This window comes from Sus scrofa, chromosome X (genome assembly GCF_054392235.1).
Source record: "Sus scrofa isolate SSC_HxYL_T2T_F1_AM1 chromosome X, Sscrofa_HxYL_maternal_Yorkshire_Landrace_v2.0, whole genome shotgun sequence".
Lineage (NCBI taxonomy): Eukaryota > Metazoa > Chordata > Mammalia > Artiodactyla > Suidae > Sus > Sus scrofa.
This window is the reverse complement of record NC_139401.1, coordinates 9,676,617-9,701,929: the sequence shown is the minus strand read 5'-3', so window position 1 is coordinate 9,701,929 and position 25,313 is coordinate 9,676,617. Positions and strand designations below refer to the sequence as shown.

Genomic DNA, 25,313 nt, shown 5'->3' with positions numbered 1-25,313 from the left:
CATTTTTAATCGTGCCTAGTACTCCTTTTGTAAAATACTGAAAAGCGATGGTGTTGATGACACTGGGTTTTTCGGTTTCCAAACGGAATTATTCATCCTAATGAAGGGGCCCCTGAAATCATTCCCACAAGCTGCACACCAAAATTAATCCAAATTTTCCTCAATTTTTACAAGGAACTTTATATGCTAGGTGGTATTTTTTTTAAGTAAGGAGTTTAGATCACAAATACAAAAAAAAAATGCTAGGGTATCACTGATAATTAAGAACAACAGATCTAGATATCTGAAATTCATTTTTAAAAGAATTACTAAAATAAGTGCTCCAATGAAATGTTTATCTTTCACAGAAAGAGAATTCCCTACTCCCTTCAAAAAAAAAAAAAAATCATATGAATGCAGGGTTATTTTCCTAAGCTTTCCAAATGCAACAAACAAGTACAGCCTCATAAAATAAACACAGTGAGGTCAGTCCGACAGCGGCAGACCTTCAGGCTGGGAAGCCAATGAGAAGGGAAGGGCCCCCGTGGCTGGACTCCGTGGTGGGGGGCACGCACCAAGGGTGCTGCCTCAGGAAAACAAAATCAACAGTGATGCCCTGGGGTCACCTTAGAGGGAAGTGAATGGGGGCAGGGGCGGGGTTGCAGATGAAAGCCTGGCTGGGAAGCCCCACAAGTGCCCCCGCCCCCGTGAGTCCTGGGGATGACAGGAGCAAGCTTCAGGCATAAGGGCAGCCCTCAGACCTTAGGGAAGGAGGGGGTGCAGAGGCCCCAAGGAACAGTCCCACAGCAGGCACAGTCTCAGGAGATGCTGAGGCTGAAGAAAAGCGACAACTGTGGACACCCGCCTTATTCTCCAAAAACGAAAACACACGCATACAGAGCACAAAATAAAGCCTCGCCCTGAGCTGCCGCTTCCTTCCTGCTCCTTCCAGCCTCTGGAGGACTAGGTCCTCACCAGCCTCTCCCACTCCTTGTCTCACTACCTCCCACCACACCCATCTCCCTGGCACTCAGCTCTGGCTCCTGCTCTCCCTCCAGAACCCTCGGCTGCTCCCAGCTGCCATGGAGTTATTTCCCCAACCTTTCCGAACGCAGCAAACAGGTGCCATGGAGTGAAGTCCACGCCCTCGGTCCCGTGAGCGCCCTCCCTGGGCCAGGAGCATGGGCACCGCCGGGCACAGGCTGTGATGGCCCAAGTCCTCCTGGTCACTCAGAGGCGAGCTCAGATCTGGGATGTGCTGCACTAGGCTGAGCTGCCTTCGCCCCTCGTCCCCTCCTGCCACCTCTTTAGGAGGCCCTGGTATCGTGATCAAAGATGGAGAGCCCTCCCTCCGTCCGTCCGTCCTCCCTCCCTCCCTTCCTTCCATCAGAGCCACCGCTCATTAGAGCTTTTCCAGTCCCTGATGATCAGCCCACGCAGCCGCCAGCTCCTAGAGGGCAGGACCTCACAGCATCATGTTAGCCACGTGGCTGGAGGGATTCTAACACGCGTTACATGAATGTATAAACACGCAGGTCACCGCACGCGCTACGTGGCAGAGTTCTTTTCCCCGGCACTGACATGACAACACAATGCCGTGGGTGGTGACATCACGCTTGATAAAACAGGATACGAGTCCAGTCTTTCCTGCCTTTATACACGAGAATGAAGATAAAAATTCCCACATGACCCAAGTAGCTCAAACAGATACAAGACATCAAAGCAGCACTTTAAACAAATGCCAGAGCCGAGTGGCAGCATTCACACGGGATGAAAGCATCGGGGTTCCTCCCCAGGAGGCTGGGCACCCCTTATCTGTGCCAGAGCAAAGGCAAGTGCACACGTGTCTCAGGCCCCGCTGCTCCCCGGGTGCATTAGCAGAAAAGACTGCCTAGAAATATCACACCATGAACGCAGGCGGAACTGGGGCAGACTCAAGTGACTTGGCTTTTTTTCTATTAACTTTTTTTGGTGGGGGCATAACTATCTCACACAGTACTACCAGCACTAAAAAGGCTTGGTCCAAACCACCCCTAGTCACAGTCCGTATTCCCAGCAGCTCAACACACAGTTTAGTTCAACTCGATGTTTTCAGACTGACACCAACGCAACTTCCTGGCTACATTTCAACAGAATGGATTTTTGGGCCAAGACACTTAACTGTGCAAGCATTAATATAACTAAGAGTCAGGAGGCCTAAAGATTAGCCTCAGAGCTGGGGAGTCTTATACATAAGAGTTTAGAAACAGGAATTCCTGTCGTGGCATAGGGGAAACGAATCCAACTAGGAACCATGTGGTTTCGGGTTCAATCCCTGGCCTTGCTCTGTGGGTTAAGGATCCGGCATTGCCATGAGCTGTGGTGCAGGTCACAGATCTGGCATTGCTGTGGCTGTCGTGTGGGCTGGCAACTGGAGCTCTATTTTGACCCCAAGCCTGGGAACCTCCATATGCCGTGGGTGTGGCCCTGGAAAAGACAAAAAATAAATAAAAGAGAATAGAAACAAAAATAGGGGAAGCATTCTCTGCCAGTCTTAACATATTTTATAAACATCACTCACACACCCTGCAGTGCAAACAAAATTTTTACTTTTCACCACTCTCTTCTTGGCCTAGACTAGGAACCGTCTCACGTAATTAGAGATTCATCGGATTAAACAGTTTACGCCGCACAGTAAATCTAAATCTGAAAAGAAGCAACCTTTCACCCAAAAACCCCATTCCGATCTAGGTGGGTGTTTTCCCTCCGGATTTTATTTAATAAAACCAGGAATGGACAACAGCCCCAACGAGTCCGTGTCTGACCAGCACAAACCTCCGAGTCGACTGTTTGAACAAATAGGCTCAGCAGCAAACAGCCATCATCGCCCACGCGTGCAACCTAGAAACCCTCTCCGAAACTGGAGCAAAGAACCTCAGATCACCCTCCACAAGCACGCGTGTTCACCAACACTCATCCACATCCCCACCAACACACACACCCTCCAGCTGGAACTCCTGGTTTCTGCCCTCCCCAGGGGGGCGGGGGCAGGAGAGGGGGAGGGGGAGGGGAGGGGGAGGGGAGGGGAAGAGGAGGGGAGGGAGAAGGGAGGGAGGAACCTGTGGACGTCCTAGCTGCCCCCTCTCCTCTTGCCGCTTCAAGAACATCCGCGCTCATGGATGCTGGGGCCACGCACGGAGCCCCCCTGTTCCAGGGCAGCTCCAAGGAGCCGGCAGCAGAGGGGAACGCAGCAGGGTGTCGGCTTGGTGCAGAACTCACAGCACCCTCCGTGACATCCAGAAACCCACGCCAACTGCAAGACACATGCTCAGAGCAGGCACGGACCCCGTCACTAGACCGGACCCCTCTGTTCCTCCACGCCACCATGCCCGGCTAACCCTTGCAGCCCCCTTGCAGGCGCCCGCAGGGAACTTCCATCCTTGGGTGTTAATCTGCCTCTGAATGCGAGCTTAGCACACGTAATTAGAGTCAGGCAAGGTTTAAGGCCCTCAGCAACGAGGCAGGGAATAATGAGCGTGAAGCACACGTATGGATAACTTGGGAAGGATGGGCTGGCAGGCACCCTCTGCAATAAACAGGACTCAGAGTACCATCGGAATTTGGAAGAAAGACCACAAGAGTAATATTTAAAAGAGATTTTCCCTACAGTATTTGAAGCTGCATGTACTTTCTAGGAGCTGAACATACGGTCATCTGCCTCTGACCTGGCAACAAGCCCACCGCTGTCCCGAGGGCTTTCAGCCCTGAGCCACTCCTCATCCATCAGGGCAATGCTGCAAGTGACCCAGTTCTGGGTCTTAACGTTTTGCACACACATGCACTTAAGCCGGTGGCAAGACCACTGTGGCCCTCAGGGAAATACCAGCCCTGACCTGCCCGGCAGGATCTCTGGGGCGGGACAGGACACCAAGGAAGAAAGCAGAGGGGACACCTGTACAGAGACAGACGCGAGCAACGATGACCACATCTGCCTGAACTTTCCTGCGAGCCGCACTGTCTTGGCCAAGCAAAGACGGAGCAACCACGTGGCCGGGAGGCATGGCCGCCCCTCAGCCTCTCCGCCAACTCCCATCGCTCCTCGGAGGCTGTGGGTACCACCTGGGCATCTCGAAGGAGGACATGTGGGCACCTGGCGGGGGCTCCTGTTCCCCTCCCTTGTTTCCAGCTGACTCCACTCTGGGAGGAAGGAGCTGCTGGCTCTCGTCTGTCTGGGGAGAGACGGTGATCTGGGTTGGTCTCTCCTAACACGTCAATCCCCCGGCTGCCATTCCTTGACAAGATACCGGTGAAACCACACACCACCGCTTGGTGCCACTGGCCGCCCGGCATCCTAGGCTGGCTGCCAGGTGCCCTGCTCCCGCCACATGCTGAAATACAGCAGGTACACCCAGCGGCTGTTACGGCCGGAGGGAGTCGGCCTGAGAACCACAGTTGCACACTGTCCACAAGACCCCAGGTCCGGGTTCTACGCTGAGGTGCGCGCTTGCCCTTCCCCAGAACCTCCCGGCACCACCCAACCTGCGCCAGACGTCAGATTAGGGGTTGCCTCAGAATGAAGAAAGAAGGGAACGCGGAGATGAGGCGGAGATTCGAAGGTGTTCAGACAGGGAAGAACACAAGTGATCCCGGAAGTGAAATCGCTGAAACACTCACCGCAGCCTTCGAAAGGAGGCCGACGGGCAGCTGGCCTGGAGGTTTACAGGTCCTCTCACCACAGGCGTCTTCAGGACTTAGCAAAGTAACCCACCATGTGCCAGGTGGCAGCAACAATCCTACTATTAACTAATTAGCCCTTCTGCAAAATTTTATTCACATTTCTACATAAAGCACCCTTTCAGGCTTTTCTAATGGGCAAAAATAATACCTCCTGTATTATATGTAAATATACGGGGGCTTCTACAGTGTTGGTGGGAAAGTACCTTGGTACAGCTACTCTGGAGAACAGTATGGAGGGGCCCTAAAAATCTCAAAATTGAGTTACTCTATGATGCAGCAATCCCAGTTCTGGGCATATATGCCGAGAAACCTCGGGAGTTCCCGCTGTGGCTCAGCAGTAACGAATGGGACTAGTATCCACGAGGATGTGACTTCAATCCCTGGCCCCTGCTCAACGGGTTAAGGACCCGGCATTGCTGTGAGCTGTGGTGTAGGTCACAGATGCGGCTCGGATCCTGAGCTGCTGTGTCTATGGCGCAGGTCAGCACCTGCAGTTTCAATTCGAGCCCTAGCCTGGGAACCTCCACATGCCAAGGTAGAGCCCTACAAAGACTAGAAAAAGAAAAAAAAAGAAGGAAGGAAGGAGGGGAGGGAGGGAGGGCGGAGAAAGAAGGAAAGCTGTAATTAGAAGAGACCCACGCACCCCGGGGTTCATAGCAGCACTATTTGCAGGAGCCAAGACAGGGAAGCCACCGAAATGTCCATGAAACAAGGCCACGTGCAGCACCACGGACGGACCTAGGGTTTATCAAACTAAATGAAGTCAAAGATAAATACACTTGTAGATGACATAACTTATGTGTAGAATCTTTTTTAAAAAATGATAGACGTGAACTGATTCACAAAACAGAAAGAGACTCACACAGAGAAAACAAATTTAGGGATGCCAGACGAGCAAGGCGGAGAGGGATAAATCAGGAGTTTGCGGGTACCAGATACACAGCGTTATCTATAAAGCAGATCAACAAGGATCTACTGCAGAGCCCAGGGAACTATATTCGGTACCTTGTAATCATGGCGCAGAGAAAAAGAATAAATATAGAGGTATCAGGATCCCGTTGCTGTACACACGGGAAATCAACGATACATCAACCAAATAAAAACCTGTAATTGTTAATATACATTGTTAAAAAATGTAAAACACCTGTTACTAAAAGCATGTTGAAAAAAAAAAAGCATTTGAACGATCTGCTTGGGGTGCTGTTATGTCCTGTTACATGGGTTCCTTAAAATACTAAACTCTGTCTAAAGCAGATAATCCTGCTGTGCAGCCCTCCCTTAAAAGGAAACCAAGAATTTGGAAGGCAGACCTGGGGTTTTCCACAGGGCTCCCGCCACCCCCTCAGAGCACAGGTCGGGTCCCCCTGCCCAAGACACGCCGGCAGCGCAACCAGCCGGCAGACCGCCGCCCCCTTCCCCCTTCCGTGCATGCAGGCTGTGCTCTGAACATAGTTCCGGTGGTCTATTTTTTTTTTTCCCCCATGATACTGGACTTCAGAGTATTTCTTTTTTTTCTTCTAATTTTAATTTTCAATTTTTTAAACTATTTTATAGTTTTTAAACTCTTTTATAGTTTCTAGAGTAAATTATTTTACTATATTTACAGTTGTACAACAATCATCACAACCCAAGTTTACAGCATTCCCATCTCAAACCTCCAGCCCATCCCTCCACACCGCCCCAACCTCTCTCCTTTGGTAACCTTAAGTTTTTCAAAGTCTGTGAGTCAGTATCTGTGCTGCAAAGAAGTCCACTGGATACATTTTTTAAGATTCCACATGTAAGTGATAGCATATGACGTCTATGTCCCACTGTCTAACGTCACTTAGCATGATAATTTCGAGGTCCATCCATGTTGCTGCAGGTGCCATTATTTCATTCCTTTTTATGGCTGAGTAATATTCTTTTGTGTAGGTCGTCTATTTTTATATCCTCATTTTTGTTCATTTTTGGGTCACACCTTTGGCATGCCAAACTTCCAGGGATCAAACCTGTGACACAGCAGTGACAATGCCAGGTTCTTCACCCACCACACCACCAGGGAACTCCATTTTTATATCCTTAAGTATATTCCTCCAGTTCAAAAGGAGCTTCTAAACCTATGGAATGATGCCCAATAACACTCGCTCAATGACAGAAATGCCCATTTAAACAGTAACATCGGAGTTCCCATCGTGGCGCAGTGGTTAACGAATCTGACTAGGAACCATGAGGTTGCAGGTTCGGTCCCTGCCCTTGCTCAGTGGGTTAACGATCTGGTGTTGCTGAGAGCTGTGGTGTAGGTTGCAGACGTGGTTTGGATCCTGTGTTGTTGTGGCTCTGGCGCAGGCCGGTGGCTACAGCTCTGATTTGACCCCTAGCCTGGGAACCTCCATATGCCGCGGGAGCGGCCCAAGAAATAGCAAAAAGACAAAAAAAAATAAAAAAATAAAAAAATAAACAATAACATCATCTGTCACCTATCACGTGCACAAAGCCCACAAAAATGAACAAACTGGCGTTCCCATCGTGGCTCCGTGGAATCCAATCTGTCCTGCATCCACGAGAAAGCAGGTTTGATCCCTGGCCTCCGTCAGTGGGTGAAGGATCCGGCGCTGCCACGAGCTGCGGTGTAGGTCGCAGACTTGGCTTGGATCCTTCTTTGCTGTGGCTGGGGTGTAGGCCAGCAGCTACAGCTCCCCTTGGACCCCTCGCCTAGGAACCTCCATATGCCGCAGGTACAGCCTTAAAAAAAAAAAAAAAGATGTGCATGCGCACACACAAGAACAAGCTCCGCAATGCACAGACCTTCTGCCTCAAAACCCCCACGGTAAGAATGTATCGTGAGGGTCTGCGCGCGCACACACACACGCGGACCCGGGTATAAAGGCACCAGCCTGCGGCGCTGTCTGATGTAGGAACACACCAGAAGCACCGCAAGGACGCGTGCCAGAGGATCAGTTAGACACACAGCCTGGAGTCTAGACTGTGGAGCACCACGAGCTCATGAAGAGAGGTCGTGGGTCAGACTCCAGTGCACGCAGGAGATCAGGACACCGCCACCTCCGTCTCTGCAGGTACACACACGAGCACGGGCCCGTCTCTACAAGGAAAGTCAAGAGGCGCTGGTCACACTGCGGCTCTCTGGAAAAGCAAAAGGGGGGGCTGGGAGGAAGGTTTATGGATTGCACCCCCTTCTCTTTTCAAAGGGGGGCTTTACCATGTTCGTGTGGTACTCAGAGCGCTAATAAATACCGAATGAAGTCTTTCTCTTAGAGTAAACCGTAGCAGGCATGCCAACAGCCACCCTCAGGGCAATTTTCTGTTTGGATCACCGGGCAATAAATAAACCTTTTGGGGCACCGCCCAGAACAGAACGGAGCTGAGCCCTACCTGGGGACCCAGCCTCCAGCCGCCTCCCATGAACACAGGCACAGCGGACCCCAAAGACTCCTCTTTAAAAACGCAATGAACTTGGGATTTTTTTATCATGAAAATAATACACAACTGGACTGTAAACTGAAACATGGTTAAGATGGTAAGTTTTCTGCTGTGTGTTTTTTTTTTACCACAGTTAAAAACTAATCCTTTTGGGCGTTCCTGCCGTGGCTAAGCGGGTTAAAAACCCAACATAGTGTCTGTGAGGATACAGGTTCAATCCCGTGCCCTGCTCAGTGGGTTAAGGATCTGGCGTTGCCATAAGCCATGGTGCAGGTGGCAGAGATGGCTCAGGTCCAGGGTTGCCATGAGCTGTGGTGTAGGTGGCAGACGCAGCTTGGATCTGGCGTGGCGGTGGCGGTGGCTGTGGCCGGCACCTGCACCTCCAATTCGACCCCTAGCCCGGGAACTTCCACACGCTGCGTGTGTGGCCATAAAATACAAAATAAACGTAATTAAAACATTGAAAAAGGGGGTTCTGTAGTCCTGCACCTGCTCTTACATGTCCTACTCAAGTGGACTTGGTGGGGCACCTTTCGTTGGTGACAAACACTGACACATTTGTCACAGCAGCACACTACAGCATGCATGATCCCTAATTCACTTGAGTCGCGCCCTTCTGCGAAACACCTAGGATTCCAGAAATCACATTCTCGGCCCAAGGCAGACCTTTTTGAAACACGTGGCCAAACCCATTCTCTCAGATCAGCACTTGTTTCTCCCACATCTCACCACCAGCAGGCACCGCTCTGCCAGCCCGATGGTCAAAATCTAGTGTCTCATTCTCAAGTAAACATGCAGACTTCTAGTTAAAACATCTTTTTTTGGAGGGGTGGGGGGGCTGTGCTCACAGCAAGGAAAAGTTCCTGGGCCAGAGATGGAGCCCACATCACAGCAGGTCCTTAACCCGCTCAGCCCCAAGGGAACTCCTTAAACATTTTTTTATACCCTCATTCCCTATGTGCGCTTCTCACTTTAGAAACTATTGCTGTCTTTCATCCAACTCTCTACTGGGATGCAAATTCCCTCCTTTCTCGCTGTTATGACTAAACCAACTTTCCTGCACACACCTGCTTTTTCTGGACCCTAGGAAAAGACCCAACATTGATCAACACTTCATTTACCTTGTTAGGTGCAACTGGTGAAACTATTCCTGTGTCCTGATTCTGCACCCCCCCCCCAGTACGTGTCCATGGCTTGTTGATTGGCTGCTGCCTCCCCAGGCTGGCCAGGGTCATACCGACAGGTTTTACGGAAGCAGCACCTCAGGGTCAGCCTCATATACCCTCCCATGATGCCATCAGGGCAGCTCAGTCAATCTGATTCCCTAAACCCCAGTCCTTCGTGTGCCCTGGGGCACCGGGCACTGCAGCAAGCAGCTCTCTGGAGAGAGCCTGCTTTCAGCATCAGCTAAGCTCCTGATTTCCCCTCCAGGAGAGAAGGACGATGAGCCAGAGCTGACTGGGTGTTTCAGGGGGTCAGGCAGCCCCATCACGGAGATGGGACAGGAGACAGAAGGGGGGGGAACCGCATTTGCCTGGGGGCTGGCTGATCATCCCTGGGGGTGGTTTCTCACTCCCGTCCATCCTGCGGCTCAGGCTCCACTCACCAGCGCCCCGCTATGTCTACCGAATCCCTTGAGAATGTCACGCGTCCTGTCTTAGGAGGCTCAGCAAGGCAACCTCAAAGAAACTCGACAACAGGACGGCCCCACTCATGTTCCACTCTCCCCAGAGGGCTCCCAAACAGCCAGGCTGAGACTTCCTTTTTCTGATTGACAAGGAGGATACCCTATGCCCCTCAAAAAGGAGGCTGCTCCACGAATGTGGCAAAGAATGCAATTTTTAACTTCCTCCCTTCTGAACCTCCGCCTTGGATGCTGTATCGGTCCAAAGAAAAGAAAAGAGTCCTTGGGCAATATGTCTCCAAGGCTGAAGTAAAAATCAAAGTGCTGACGTCAATTCACTTTCTAAAATTTACCTCCAACCTTGGAAAGACAGCCCTAATCCTTCAAAAGAGGCCACGTCAGTGCTTTACTATGCCTTGGTCAACTATAAAACACAAGGTGGAGAATTATTTCTATATGAAAACACATCACAAACACCTCTGCTATGCCTGAGAATACCGTGTCAGTTCCTGTGTCTAAAAGCATCATGTACCTAATTTCGCTTTCTAACCCCTTCAAATCCTCCCAACCCCTCTCAGCAACTTTGTTTCTAGGAGCATGCCCCCCCCACCTCAGCACAGCAGCAGAAACACCTGCTAGCTCCCTTTTAAGTCAACCTGCCATCACACTATTTTAGCATAAAACCCCCAAGCCTGGTAGGCTGCCACCTTGTGGAAAAGACAGGCAATGACATGTCACTTCATTTGAAGCATAAATTTTCTGACTACCAGAAAATTACCTACCTGTTGCCAGGGAAATGATATGAATATTCAAGTTCACTTGATAATCAAAAACAGTCAGGAGTAGTAAAGGAAGGAAAGTTTTAAATTTTTTTTTTTTTTTTTTTTTTTTTTTTGTCTTTTTAGGGCCGCACCTGCGGCATATGGAGGGTCCCAGGCTAGGAGTCTAATCGGAGGTGTTGTCATCAGCCTACGCCAGAGCCACAGCAATGCCAGACCCAAGCCACATCTGCGAGCTACTCCACAGCTCACAGCAATGCCGGATCCTTAACCTGCTGAGCGAGGCCAGGGATTGAACCTGCAACCTCGTGGATGTTAGTCGGGTTCGTTTCCACTGCACCACGACAGGAACTCCCAAAGTTTTAAATTTTTAATGCTGGATCCATACCAAGCCAAGCGATAGATTTCTAAGCGTGTAGATTTTTAAGTGTATATATACAGAGAGAGAAAGGAAGACAGACAGACAGACACGCGCAGAAGGATTCGGTCCAAGTAAGAGATGCCGCCGTGACTCAGAGCAGACCTCACACTGGGCTGTTCTTCTCACTTCCATTTGTAAACGAGGCATGAGGCCCACGTCTTACCTCTTTACCACGAGCTTCAGGGTCTTGTGCGACCCCTTCACCAGGCAAATCGCTTCCTGTCTAAACCCCGAGAGACCAACGTCATTGATGCCGACGATCTCGTCTCCAGCCAGTAACTTGCCCACCGCCGCGGCTTTGCTTCCCTCTTCAATCTGCAACAGAGAAGCGTGTCCTGTGAGCAGACTCGGGACCAGAACTCGGCCAGGAAAACACCACCGGCCACCGGGGGGGGGGGGGGGGGGGGAGATTGGGGGGCGGCAGTTCATCCTTCACTTGCTCTGTCACGGCAAGGCTGGGGGCGGGAAAGCTGGACAGCTCAAAACAGCGAAAGCAGGAGTTCCCCTTGTGGCTCAGTAGTAACAAACCCGACTAACATCCATGAGAATGCAGGTTCAATCCCTGGCCTCGCTCAGCAGGTGAAGGATCCAGCCTTGCCGTGAGCTGTGGTGTCCGTTGAAGCTGTGGCTGTGGTGTAGGCTGGCAGCTGCAGCTCCGTTTCCACCCCTAGCCTGGGAACGTCCATGTGCTGTGGGTGCGGTCCTAAAAGAAAAACCAAACAGCAAAAGCAGTGGATCCAAGATACAGATCCATCTTCTGCATCTTCTTGATCCAAACAGTAACGATAGATTTTTATTGTTTCTTTTACTATTTACTAGTTAGTTCTCACCCATGAAGCCCATACCTAGGTATTTTTTAACAGTTCACTTTTTTGTATTTTTATTAGAGTATAATTGATGTACAATGTTGCGCCAATTTCTGCTGTACAGCAAAAGTGAGCCAGTCATATACATATATATTTTCCCCCCCTTTCTTCTATTGTCTTCCATCACAGTCTGTCCCAGGAGACTGTATAGAGCTCCCTGTGCTGGACAGCAGGACCTCATTGCTTATCCACTGTCAATGTCATACTTTGCATCTACGAACCCCAAACCCCCCATCCATCCCACTCCCCCTTGGCAATGAGACGCATAATAGCTTTATTTACATGTAATTCAAATGCCACACAATTCAGCCATATCAATGTAAATGGTCGGCTTTTTAGGAGCGTCACAGTGCTGTCCAACCACCAGCACGTCCCATTTTGGAGCAGTTTCCCAAGCCCAGAAGAAACCTCATGCCTATCAGTGGTCACTTCCCAAACCTCCCAGCCCCCAGCAGCCACGCATCTACTCTGTGTCCAAGATCTGTCCATTCTGGACATTTCCTATACACAGAATCATACAATAAATAGGTGGCCTTTTGTGTCCGGCTTCTTTCACTCACAAGGTGCTCAAGGAGCAACCACATGGTAGCCTGTGTCAGGGCTTCATTCCCCTTTAGAGCTCAAGGCTATTCCTTTATACGGACCGATCACATTTTACTTATTTATGCATTGGTAACAGCAAAGTAAATTGTTTTTACTTTCCGGATATTTAGCTGCTATGAACACTGGCGTCCAAGTGCAGGTGTGAGGGTGGGTCTTCAAATCTCGTGGGTGTACACCCAGAAGCAGAACTGCTGGGCCATAGGGCAACTCGGGGAACATTTGAAGGACCTGCCCGACAGCCTCCTAAAGCAGCTGCACCACTTTCCATCTGCATGTGAAGACTCCAGTTTCCCCGTGTCCCTGCAAATATTACCCTAATTCATTCATGACAGTCCAAGGTTATTACACCCTGCTGTTCATGTTACAATATTCCCTACTGAATGCTTTTTTCTAATGTAAACTTTATTTTTATTAAAGTATAGTTGATTAACAATGTTCTGTAAATCTCTGTTCGACAGCAAATGGACCCAGTCATATATATATATATAATATAATATATATATTTTCTTTATCTCCTATTACCTTCCATCATATTCTACCACAAGTGATCGGATGGAGTTCCCTGTGCTGTACAGTAGGGCTTGATTGCTTACCTAGTCTCAATGTCATAGTTTGCATATACTGACCCCAAACTCCCTGTCCATCCCACACCCTCCCCTCTCGGCAATCACAGTCTGTCCTCTATGTCTGAGTCTGTTTCTGTTCTATACATATGTTCATTTGTGCCTTTTTTTTTTTTTAATTTTTTTGGTCTTTTTAGAGTGGCATCTGTGGCATATGCAAGTTCCTCAGCTGGGGCTGAATCAGAGCTGCAGCTGCCAGCCTACACCACAGTCACAGCAACACCAGATCCGAGCCGCATCTGCAACCTACACCATCGCTCATGGCCATGCCAGATCCTTAACCCACTGAGCCAGGCCAGGGATCGAACCTGCATCCTCATGGACAGGAGTCAGGATTGTTACCACTAAGCCACAATGGGAACTCCCATCTGTGCCGTATTTTACATTCCACAAATAAGTGATATCTGGTATTTGTTTTTCTCCCTCCTCCGTGTTAAACACATGTGTATCAGTGTGTACTGACTGACTCCCTAAAAGCTTGAATGTCAACTTTTTACGATTTTCATCCTGAGAAATCTTTATCTTTACATCCTTAACCGAGTTATCCCTATAGAGTAAAAATCCAATTCAGCCTCAAGTAACCCACCCATTCACCATCGTGTTTTGTACAGCACCACTTGGCAAAGCAGGGCCCATGAGCCATGTGTACAGCTGGTCGGTTGCCTTTTTTTTTAAGTAAAATTTTACTGGCATACAACCACACCCATTTGCTATTCGGCTACGAGCAACAACGGAACCATCTGGCCCACAAAGCCAAAAATATTTACTCCTTGGCTCGTTACCCCCGAAGAGTTGCCAACCCCTGGTTGACACCAAAAAGCCATTCTTTTTACAAACTGCAAGGAAAAACCAGTGACAAAGATGAACGCCCCTGGACGCAGCAGTGGCCCGTTGGAAAGGTCAGTGCCCCACCTGTGTGCCAGGGCTCACCTAAGACTCCGTTGCACACCTCACAAAGTGTGCAGGCTGCAAAGGGCCCTCCTCTGGTAATGAAAGAGCGGGAAACCGAGCAATTTACAGGCTCAGTTCTGAGACCTGGTGGTATTTTCCCTCAAGTCTCCGCCTGGGGCCAAGGCCGGCTGAGCGCTTCTCAGGGTAATAAATAGAGCAGTTACTCACTGCAACCCACACCATGAACCAAAAGACCACTCGCAGCAAAAATACGAAGCCACACATTAACAGCTCGTTTCAACGTCTAGACAACGGTATCCCAGCGTAATAACAGAGCATAAAGAAGTTCCCACCTGGCCAAGATTACAGACTCAGTCGCATGAGCCAAGGTGAAGGTTACCCCCACCCAGAGCAGAGGTGCGGACACGCCCTGGGGGAGGAGCCAGCAGTGGGGGAGGGGGCAGCTGGCGGTGGGAGGGGGGTTCCCAGCAGGTGGCCACCAGCAGAGTGCATCTGAGGAGGGAGTCCCTACTGGGGCTCGGCAGGTTACGAACCTGGCTAGTATCCATGAGGATGCAGGTTCGATCCCTGGTTGGCTCAGTGAATTAAGGATCCAGCATTGCGCTGGCTGTGGTGTAGGTTGCAGATGCAGCTCCAATTCGATCCCTAGCCTAGGAATTTCCATATGCCACAGGGGCAGCCCTAAAAATAAAAAAAAGAAAAGAAAAGAAAACGGCCATGAAGAGCTGAGGACAGGACGCTGGGGCCTCAACAGGGAGAGCTGGGCTGGAAAACGGGGCAGGTGGAGAGGCAGGAGGTAGAGAGAAAGAGGGCTGGGGGGGCACCAAAGAGCTAGGGAGCACGAGCCATGGGGGTCGGGGGTGGCAGACGGCCCCCGGGACCCTCGGCACCGCTCCAGCTGGGGTCCCTCGGGGGCACCCCCACCCAAGGCCAGCAGTCGAGACGTGGGTGGGCTGAAGGGCAGCACCCGTCCCCCAACAAGGGCCCACGGGCCACCAACTCCCGTGGCAGGTGACAGGCAGTGCGTGTCTGTCACCGCACCAAAGCGCTGGACCTGCCACTTCTGAAGGTAAAACCCGAGAGCACAGAAGTCTCCCTGCACAGCCAGCAGGCACCAGATCACCGCTAGGTCCAGTAACTACTGCCAAGACGTCTCGAGGGAAGGGCTTTGGGGGTGCGAGTGCATGAAAGCGGCTGGATGCCTGAGCGGGGGGTTGGATGTACTCCTTCAGTAAATACCCGTGGAGCAAGTACTACCCACAGAAACTCCGTTACCTGCTTCAAAGATGCAGCTTCCCACCCTGAAGACACCTACAGGCCTGTGGACCATGCAGACACACGGCCCATTTCGTTACAATGTGGCTCTGATTCAGCGGGTCCAGAGTGGGCCTGAGCATCTGCACACCGAACACATTTTTTGGCCACGCCCACAGCACATGGGAGCTCCTGGGCTGCAGACTGAACCTACACCACAGCAGGAACCCAAGTCACAGAGGTGACCATGCCAGATCCTTAACATGCTGAGCCACCAGGGAACTCCCCTAACACTTTTTTTGTTGTTGGCCACCCTGTGGCATGTGAAGTTCCGTGGCCAGGGATGGATCCAAGCCAAAGTCACCACCTAAACTGCAGCTACGGCAACACCGGATCCTTAACCCACTGTGCCGGCCTTGGAACCGAATCTGTGCCCCAGTGCCACTGTTCCCACTACACCACAGTGGGAACCCCTCCCCCTAACCTTTTTTTTTTTTTTTTTTTTTTGCTTTTAGTGCTGCACCTGCGGCATATGGAGGTTCCCAGGCTAGGGGTCGAATCAGAGCTACAGCCGCCAGCATACACCACAGCCACAGCCACGCCAGAGCCGAGCCATGCCTGTGACCCACACCACAGCTCACGGCGATGCTGGAGCCTCAACCCACTGAGGGAGGCCAGGGATCGAACCCGCTGGACCTCATGGATAGTAATCAAATTTGTTCCCACTGCACCGCACAGGAACTGCCATGTTCCTAACAATTTTTAGCCAAAAGTGCCCACAGAGCACGACCGGGAACTCTGGCTTCAGCACGCAGGACAGGGAATGCGGTGTGGCCTCCCCACGTCCGTGAGGTTGTCCAACCCTCCTCCTCCTCCGAAGTCAGCGAAGACCGCCTGCCCAGGCACCCACCTGTGGCGCCCCAGCCACACCTCACCTGCATGCCCAGCACAAATAACTCTGGGGCTGGGAGGTAAAAGGAGCTGCTCCCCGCCCCAGCGTCCATGCCAAGAGAAAGTGTCCGCTTGACATTTATTGTGCTCCTGGCGAAAACAGTTGGAAAAGGAGCAGCAGCTTTGAGAATCTCCGCTCTGCAATCCCACCCCATCACCCGTCTCACCTCGGGAGGCATGAACTAGGTTTGACCGTGGTGCAGAGCAAATCTAAAGCGGGCACCACTCTCACAGAATAAAGGCTCAGCCTGCCAGCCCTTCTCAGGGCCTCGTGCACTTCAGGCATGGATGCGAGTTTGGTCACCGTGCCCTGCATGGCCCAGTCAGGACAGGGCTTGGCACTGCAACCAGCAGAGGCAACTGCCTAACGTCTGCACGGCTCAGGAGCCCCAAAGAGGGGGGTTCCGTCCCACAGGGACCAGGCAAAGTCCTCAGCACCGCTTGCTGCAGCTCCGAAAAAAGTCCTTTTACAAAAAGGCACGCAGGTGGGGCAAATGACCCCACAGCCACGAGGCCAGTGCGCGCACCACCTACAGAGAGAAAACCCTGTTTTATGTGGGTGGCCCCATTAAGACGTAAGCATCCCAAAATGTGCAGGCTGCCTTGCTGCTCTTATGGAAGTATCGCCTCTAGAAACAGCAGGGGCAGTGGGGAGTCAGTGAAAGTCGTTTGGGGACGAAATTCTCATGCTTCATTGAACGGATATCACAGATATCAAGGATGGGAGTCCCCGGTGGCTCCATGGGTTAAGGATCCGGCGTTGGCACTACTGTGGCCTGGGTTCGATCCCTGGCTCGGGAGCTCCCGCACGCCACAGGCATGACCAACGAAACAAAAGGTATCGAGGCACCCACCCACAAAGACCAGAGAGCCTTATTCTCCTAGGAGACAGGACGTGCACTGGAAGGAAGTGTGTTAGAAGGAACCAAAGCCAGGGCAGGGAGGGTGCAGGGGCCAGGCTCAGCTCAGCCTCTGGGCCACAGACCCCGACGGAGGCGGACATGCCACAGTGGGGGCGTCTCGACAGGAAGACAGGGCAGGGGCAGGAAGCCGGGCTCGTCCCAGGAATGTCAGCCCGGCGGAGTGGAAAGCTCTGGCAGGGAAGCGTTTGAGATAAGGGCAGAAAGAGGAAGCTCAGCCCCCTGACCTTGACTGTGAGCTGGGATGCTTTCCTGTAGGCAGCGGGGGCCCCAGGAGGCGGGCACGGCAGTGGGGGCGCCGCCTTGGTGTCCCAGCAAACACGTCTGGCAGCTCCACCCCGGAGGAGGACATGAGACGATTTTCTGCCCAAGAACAACACGCCAAGGCAACATTCTTTGTCTTTGTACGGGACAGAAACGAGCGCTCAAACCGGCAAGGGGCAGAGAAGAGATACCCATGCAAGGGCTCTATGAGCTGGGACGGAAGCTCTGAGGACACCGTGTGGGCGGTGAACGCCGAGGGCCACAGGAAGAGACCTACAGGTGATGCTCCGAGGAAGAGCGCCAGTGATGTGCAAACTCGCAACACCCAGAGGTCAAAACCAAGGGCGGAAGAAGTACACTGAGTCCGATACTGTGTCTCCAAGGCCACGCGTCACAGCCGTGACGTAGCAGTTACACCTCGTCACCCAGAGAAGAAGGCAATGAGAAAGCACAACCTGGATGAGCCGGGACTAGTCTCATGTCACCTCCTCAGGCTGCTTGGTCTGACTCGCATATGCACTCACCCTGAGCTCTGCTGCTTCAGAAAAGAAAGTCCACTCATCCAGGAAAAGAGCCCCACTGTGACAGAATCGGAGAGGCCACCTGCTAACAGAGAAGCCCATCGAAAATGGAAAACCCCCACCCACATGTGTTCAGACTTGAGCCTGCAGTCGTCTCTGGTCCGTGTCCCTCTGTTACAAGCCCGACGGAGATTTTATCAAGTCTCTTGGGAGTTCAAGTTTTGCAGTAGCTTCCGAAACAGGTTTAAGGAGGAAATCCAGATTAAGAACCCAACATAGTGTCCATGAGGATGCAGGTTCGATCCCTGGCACCGCTCAATGAAGGATCCTGGGTTTCCAGGGCTGTGGTGCAGGCTGGCAGCTGCAGTTCTGATTCGACCCCTAGCCTGGGAACCTCCGTATGCTTCAAGTGTGGCCCTAAAAAGGAAAAAAAAAAAAAAAGAGGTGAAACTGTCCACTGGTTCTTTTGTGATACAACCAGGAAAGAGTGGAATACAGAATTCCAGGAGGCTCTGTCTGTCCTGAGGATCAGCTTCACCTCCCATGGGGATCGTACTTTTTACTCAATATCAAACATACACAATGGCAATTTGGAGTCCCAGTGCAGCCAGCGTCTTGAACATTTAAAATTACTTTGATTCCATGGGGAGGTTGGGGTTGGTAGATGCAAACTATGCCATTTAGAATGGATTCTCCATGAGGTCCTGCTGCACAGCTCACGGAACTCTATCCAGTCTCTTGGGACAGACCATGGTGGAAGATAATATGAGAAAAAGAATAAGTGTGTGTGTGTGTGTGTGTGTGTGTGTATGACTGGGTCACTCTGCTGTACAACAGAAATGGGCACAATACCATAAATCGACAATGCCATAGTCAAAAATAAATTAAAAAATAAAATGACCTCTATTCCCATGGATTTTAGTCGACTTACTTCCTAAAGAAACACCACTCCTTGATCTTGGCTCTTCCTGTCCCCGGCCCTGGCAAGTCCAGTTTCCTTCATAATGTGCCATGAATGTGCCTCAAAAAACTGGAAATTCGAGCATGCATATGGTGAGCGGGTGAACCTATCGTATCAGAGCTTATCGACATCCGAAGGCACTCACACCTGATATCCTCGTAAGGAAAAGCAGCCTCCACATTTAAAGCTAGAAAGTCAATGGTGTATCTGCTTAGAAAAGAACTGACTCCCTGGGTTTTTCAGATCTTCAGTGTATACGCTGAGAAGGGTGTACAAGGACTTCTGCTGTGGAGCAGCAGGTGAAGGCTCGATCTGGCATTGCCACTGCAGCAGCTTGGGTCGCTGCTGTGGCGAGGGTTTGATCCCAGACCAGGGAACTTGCACATGCCCCAGGCAAGGCCAGGGGGGAAAGAAAGAAAAGAAAAGAAAAGAAGAGTGTACAAATTGAAAAGTCTAGGTACCAATCTCAAACCAATAAAATTTCCACCGTTTCTTGCAATTTCTTTCCTCAGGGCTGACAAAAAATACATCAAAAATCAAGAAAATGGAATTCCCGTCCTGGCTCAGTGGAAACCAGTATGACTAGTTTCCATGAGGTCACAGGTTCAATCCCTGGCCTCGCTCAGTGGGTTAAGGATCCAGCATTACTGTGAGCTATGGTATACATCACAGACACGGCTCAGATTTGGCATGGCTGTGGCTGTGGCATAGGCCAGCAGCTACAGCTCCAGTTCGACCCCTAGCCTGGGAACCTCCATACGCCACAAGTACAGCTCTAAAGAGACAAAAAAAAAAAAAAAAAAAAAAAAATCCAATCATTTGTGATAGAACTTAATGGAAGAGAACATGAGAAAAAGAATGTATATATAGGTATGCCTGAGCTACTTTGCTGTACAGCAGAAACTGATAGAACATTGTAAAATCAACTATAATTTTAAAAAAAAATTTTTTTAATCAAGAAAAAATAACCACCCCATATGCAGAAAATTCTAGTAAACCAAAAATCTCACCTCATACACTTGGACTCAGAGGAGCATGCTGGTATTTAGTTCCATGTTTAAGAACCTAAGGCTCTGGAGCTCCCCTCGTGGCACAGCAGAAACGAATCCGACTAGGATCCCTGGCTTCACTCAGTGGGTTAAGGATCCGGCGTTGCCATGAGCTGCTACAGTGTGGGTCACAGATGCGGCTCAGATCCTGCATGGCTGTGGCTGTGGCATAGGCCAGCAGCTGGAGCTCCAACTTGACCCTGAGCCTGGGAACCTCCAGATGCCATGGGTACAGCCCTAAAAAGCAAAGCAAAAAAAAAAAAAAAAAAAAAAAAATGGACCTAAGGGTGTGCTCTGAGGATGCTAACACACTCCCTTCACCCCTCCCTCAAGTGAGGGCTGGAGGACATGCGGCCTTAACCTAAGGGCAAGAACGTCAGGTGTGGTCTGGACAAGGGGACAGAGCCAGGCCAACGGACAGGGCAGGTCAGTGGGACGTGTGAAGACCTGGAGGCGGTGGAGGCTGCAGTGAGCCCCCGGAAGTCCCAAAAGAACCAGAAAACAAGCCTTCTGCTCAAGGAGAGGTTTTAAGACACAGAGAAGGAAGGGTGTCGGCATCGGGGGCTCCACCGTGGCAGCCCAGACTCAGGCAGACGGAGACCGGGAACCACCGGAGGGGCCGTCACCAAGACCAAGAACCCAGGTGGCCTCCCTGGGGCAGGAACAACCCGAGGCACATGCCTCCTGTCCAGCAGGGGCGAGGGCTAGGGCCTCAGCCCTGCAGCGTCCTGATCCTCAGGTCAGCACAGCGCTCCAGAGAACACCGGCCAGCCCGGAAAGGAGCAGTTTCGGGGAGCATTTTCTGAACACTAGTGCCTGCCTGGTGAGCGAAGTTATAATCCCATTCCAACCCTACAGCAGCTGGCAGTGCACTTAACTGGCAATGCAGTACGCCGGCCGGCTGGCATGCAGCGCCTCTTAACTGCAAACCCAACCATCACGGCCGGACCTGTGAACAGTGCTTGGTCATGCACCACCCTGAGCATCGTCAGTAGAGGGCGCTGGGGAGACACTGGAGGAGGAAGGGCTTCCCTTCCACATTCTGCCTGCTTCCTCCTGTACATCAGGCAGTAGCTGACCCCACAGCCACTCCCTAACCAGCTCCACAGGCAGCCTGCGGGCAGCTTCCTGCCTGGTTTTCGAAGCAATCCCTCCAAATGGCTTCCCGGGGTTCCACTGGCACACCAGCCAGCTTCTCATCCATGTCCTCCAGCATCCAGGTCAGCTGCCTAGGGAGTTTCTGCACGAGGGGCAGGCTTCCTACCAGCAAGCCAGTGACCCTGTGGTGCTCAGGGACTTCCTCTGCCATCCAGCAGACTAGGGCCACACCCGCTGCATGCCGATCTGAATCTCAGCCTGCGGGGGGAGGGGGGCACCTCTCTCCTCCTCTTCAGGCAATCTGCCCCATCCCTGGAGGTGGTGGCTGCTCCTCACAGCTGCTATTCCTGCCTTCTTTGCAACCTCTTTACCCCCGAAGGAAGTGCTAGTTAATCACTACTAGAGAAGTGGATAATAAGTAATCATCTGTTAATAGTTACTAATTTTCAACACCGGGGGCCAGCAAAGTCTTCCTTCCAGAGCCATGAGCTAACTATCCAAGGCTTTGCAGAGCCTTCTGGTCGCCACGGCAACTGCCCATCCTAGACCAACAGGCACGACAGAAGGGGTGTGTTGGTGTTTGGCCAGTCGGCCGAATCCTGCTTTGTATTAAGTGGTCCTTGCTCAAACTACCGAACGCTTTCTGCCACCCAACCGGACCCTGATGGATAGAAATTCCCTGTGACAAGCAGAGACGCAGGCGGTGAGCAGGCGTGCGAGGGGCCGGCGGCACAGACGCTTCAGGGTGCGGGGAGGGGCTGAGCATCAGGGAAGGTTGGAAAGAACGAGGGGCGATCCAAGACGTGACACTCCCCACTACCACCTCACGACACAACATGGGGAGGGTTGCTAAGGTCTTCTTGGTTTTGGTTTTGTCACTCCAAACAACGGTAACCGGACGATCTGTCTTACAACCCAGGACCATCAGGAGAATAAAAGTGAGACGACTCTGAAAATATTCTGAAAATTCAGACATATTACACAAGTATATTTAGCAGTCATTTTATTTATGATTTGCTGGTGTCTAAATCAGGACCACAAACCCAGGTGAGGCTCCTGGGCTCAGGGACGAAGGCTGCTCCGCTCTCTATAGGAAACTGTAGCGTAAGGGTAAAGGAAGCTGCCTCACTTACAGCGCTCCCGGCTACCGAGGTACAGTGGATTCTGAGTCATTTTATACAGCATTGTTTGGGGAGAAATAAATCCCCAAGCTCAGTTATCCTAGTCGTTCTTACTGTTCATTCTAAACCTACCTTAGCTTCCTTTTTCCTGTGATCAGCTGCTATAGCCTTACAGAGAACTTCTAAAATGCAGAGTTGCAATTTATAAATAGGGTGTTTTACAAATGTTTAGCCTAAGCAGATTGTGTGGAAACCAGACCACATTTCTGCCATTAAACACACACACACACAATTTAAGTGGCAGTTAGGTTCTCAGGCTAAGACACAAATACCTCTTGAGAATATGTCATGGTTTACCTACTTACAGCACAGAGAGATCTACTCAAAACTGTGCAATAACCTCTACGGGAAAGAATCTGAAAAGGAACTGGTATATGCACAACTGATGACCCTTGCTGTGCACCTGACACGAACACGTTATAAGCCAACCATCCTCCTCTACATTTTTTTATTTAATGCCATGGGTTAAATACTGTGGATGTACAATCAAGCCAAAGGAAAAAAGGCAGCATGCCTATTTCGCCAGGTGGCCCTTTGAAATGTACACCACACAGGTCAGCTGTTTACCATGTAGGCACAGCACTGGGTCCTGTCCTCTTGGTCAAAATGGCACCACATCTTCTAGAATCTCTACCCCTGAATGGCGCATTAGATTGGGGCCAAAGCGGAAGCTGTCAGAGGACGGAAGTGCTGCAGGGGCGCCCCCTGGCCTTGACCTGGTCCACACGTCCCATCGCCACACATCCCTGACTCCCCAGAGGCACCCTTCCATCCATCCTGCTCCCCTGGCTGGACGTGGCTTTTCAGAGGCACTCCTTCCCCGCCCCAGGACCCCCAATTCTCCCTTGTGGCCCCACCCCCACACGTGCAGAAGCTCTAGGTCCTGTACCATCTCCTTAATCCAGGACACCCTCGGCGCCTCGGCTCCCCCGGAGCCCCACAGGGAAGAGGCAGGGATCCCTGCACACAGCTGCACCCAAGCTGGAAAGGAGCTCCGTGCCCCCGGCAAACACCAGCTTGCCTGCAGGGGAAGAGCAGCTACAACTCTCGTCTTTTTCCCATTGCGCTTTTAAAAAAACCCCTTATAACGTTCACCCTCAACCATTCCTTTCACTTTTTTCGGAGGTTCTATTGGCGTAGAGCTGATTTACAAGGTTGTGATCCTTTGTGCTGGGCGGCAAAGTGCTTCGGCGATCCATGGCCACACATCCATGCTTGCTCAGATTCTTTTCCCGCATAGATGATCACAGAATGTTGAGTAGAGCGCCCTGTGCTAGAAAACAGGTTGCCGTTGGCCAGTCATTGCCTAGACCTCAGGGTGCATATGCCAATCCCAACCTCCTGTCCATCCCGCCCCCACACCTGTTCCCTTTGGGTCCCCAGTACCCTCAATCATTTTTAAGTGTACAGTGCAGCAGCGTTCTCCGGAATTACACTGTGTATAACTGATCTCTAGAAACTTCATCTTGCAAAACTGACATCATACGCATCAAACATTTCCCCAGCCCCTGGCAACTACCACTCTGCTTTCTGTTTCCATGAACTTGAAGACTCTGGACACCTCGTGTAAGGGGACTCACAGAGGACAGCCCTCCTGAGTCTGGTTAGAGCACTTGAGCTTCTGGGATGTGTAGCACTGTTGTTTTTTTGTGCGTTTTAGGGCTGTACCTATGGCATATGGAGGTTCCCAGGCCAGGGGTCGCTGAATGGGAGCTGCAGCTGTTGCCCTTCGCCACAGCCGCAGCAACCTGGGATCCAAACTGAGTGTGCGACGTACACCACAGCTCACGGCAACGCTGGATCCTTAACCCACAGAGTGAGGCCAGGGATCGAACCCGCATCCTCATGGCTACTAGTCATGTTCGTTGCTGCTGAGCCACAATGGGAACTCCCACCCTTTCCTTTTTTTCATGCCACTATTCCTTCATATGTATACGCCACATTTTCGTTATCCTTCCACCTGTCAAAGGAAGTTGGGCTGCTTTGAAGCCCTGCAACTGCTGTGTACTGAGCAGATGCATAAATCAACACAACCACCTGGGGAAACAGAGGGAATTACTACAAGTCATTCGTGTGCATGTACATTCACCAAAAGGCCCTACAAGAAGGACCACAGCAGCATCACCCAAAACAGCTCAGACCCAGAAACCAGATAAAGGTCTGGCAGATGACACACGGGATAGCCCGACGACAGGACCCCACACAGTTCTCCACCGTGGCACTGGGGCATGCGGGCTGGACAGCCCTTTGCAGTGGCGGCCAAGCCCTGCACCACAGGATGTCTATGAGCGGCAATCCCAGTGTCTGGCCACTAGGTGTCAGCAGCGACCCCCCCAACTGTAACACCCCAGAAAGTCTGCAGGAATTAAAAAACCCTGGGGGACAAAGCAATCACCCTAATTGATTGTTCCACACAAAGGGTGAGGTATGAGACAGTCCTTACCCCTCCTATGGAACTTGAAGGAAACAAAACACCTCTAAAATCCCGGTTGGAAGTTGGCAGATGCAAACCATGAGACTGAGAATGGATAAGCAATGAGGTCCTGCTGTAGAGCAGAGGAAACTCTGGCCAGTCTCTTGGGATAGACCAGGATAGAAGACAATATAAGAAAGGGAATGTATATATACGCATGACTGGGTCCCTTTGCTGTACAGCATAAATTGGTACAACATTGCAAATCAATAATTTTTTTTTTTTTTTTTTGCTTTTTAGGGCTGCACCCCCAGCACATGGAGGTTTCCAGGCTAAGGGTCCAATCAGAGCTGTAGCTGCTGGCCCACACCACAGCCACAGCAACACAGGATCCAAGCCACATCTGCAACCTACATGACAGCTCACGGCAATGCGGACCCTTAACCCACTGAGCAAGGCCAGGGATCAAACCTGCATCCTCATAGATGCTAGTCAGATTCATTCACTGCCGAGCCACGAGGGAAACTCCCCAAAAGAATTTTCTTAATAAAATAAAATCCCAGTTCAGCCTCCTGCCCTGTAAAACCCATCGCCTCGGCAAGACGCAGGCAGCCCCCTGTCTCACACGGCAACGCAAGCAACACAGGAGGCGGGTCGCGCAGGCCCAGTGGAGCCGCCGTGCTGAACCACGTCTCCATCACCACGCAGAACAGGCCGTGTTGGTCTGGATACCATGAGCCCTGCCCAAGCATCACAGG

The 25,313-nt window shown here is 51.3% G+C and overlaps 1 protein-coding gene across 3 annotated transcripts in view; it reads right to left on the bottom strand.

Annotated features, from left to right (window-relative positions):
* The window catches only part of LOC146394462 (shroom family member 2), a 153,817-nt gene that overhangs the window by 66,787 nt on the left and 61,717 nt on the right, over positions 1–25,313 (bottom strand). For all 3 annotated transcript variants that reach the window (XM_085007093.1, XM_085007094.1, XM_085007095.1), the window contains exon 2: positions 11,103–11,254. In XM_085007093.1, coding sequence (XP_084863219.1) covers positions 11,103–11,254 — 152 coding nt within the window. The remainder of the gene's footprint in view (positions 1–11,102; positions 11,255–25,313) is intronic.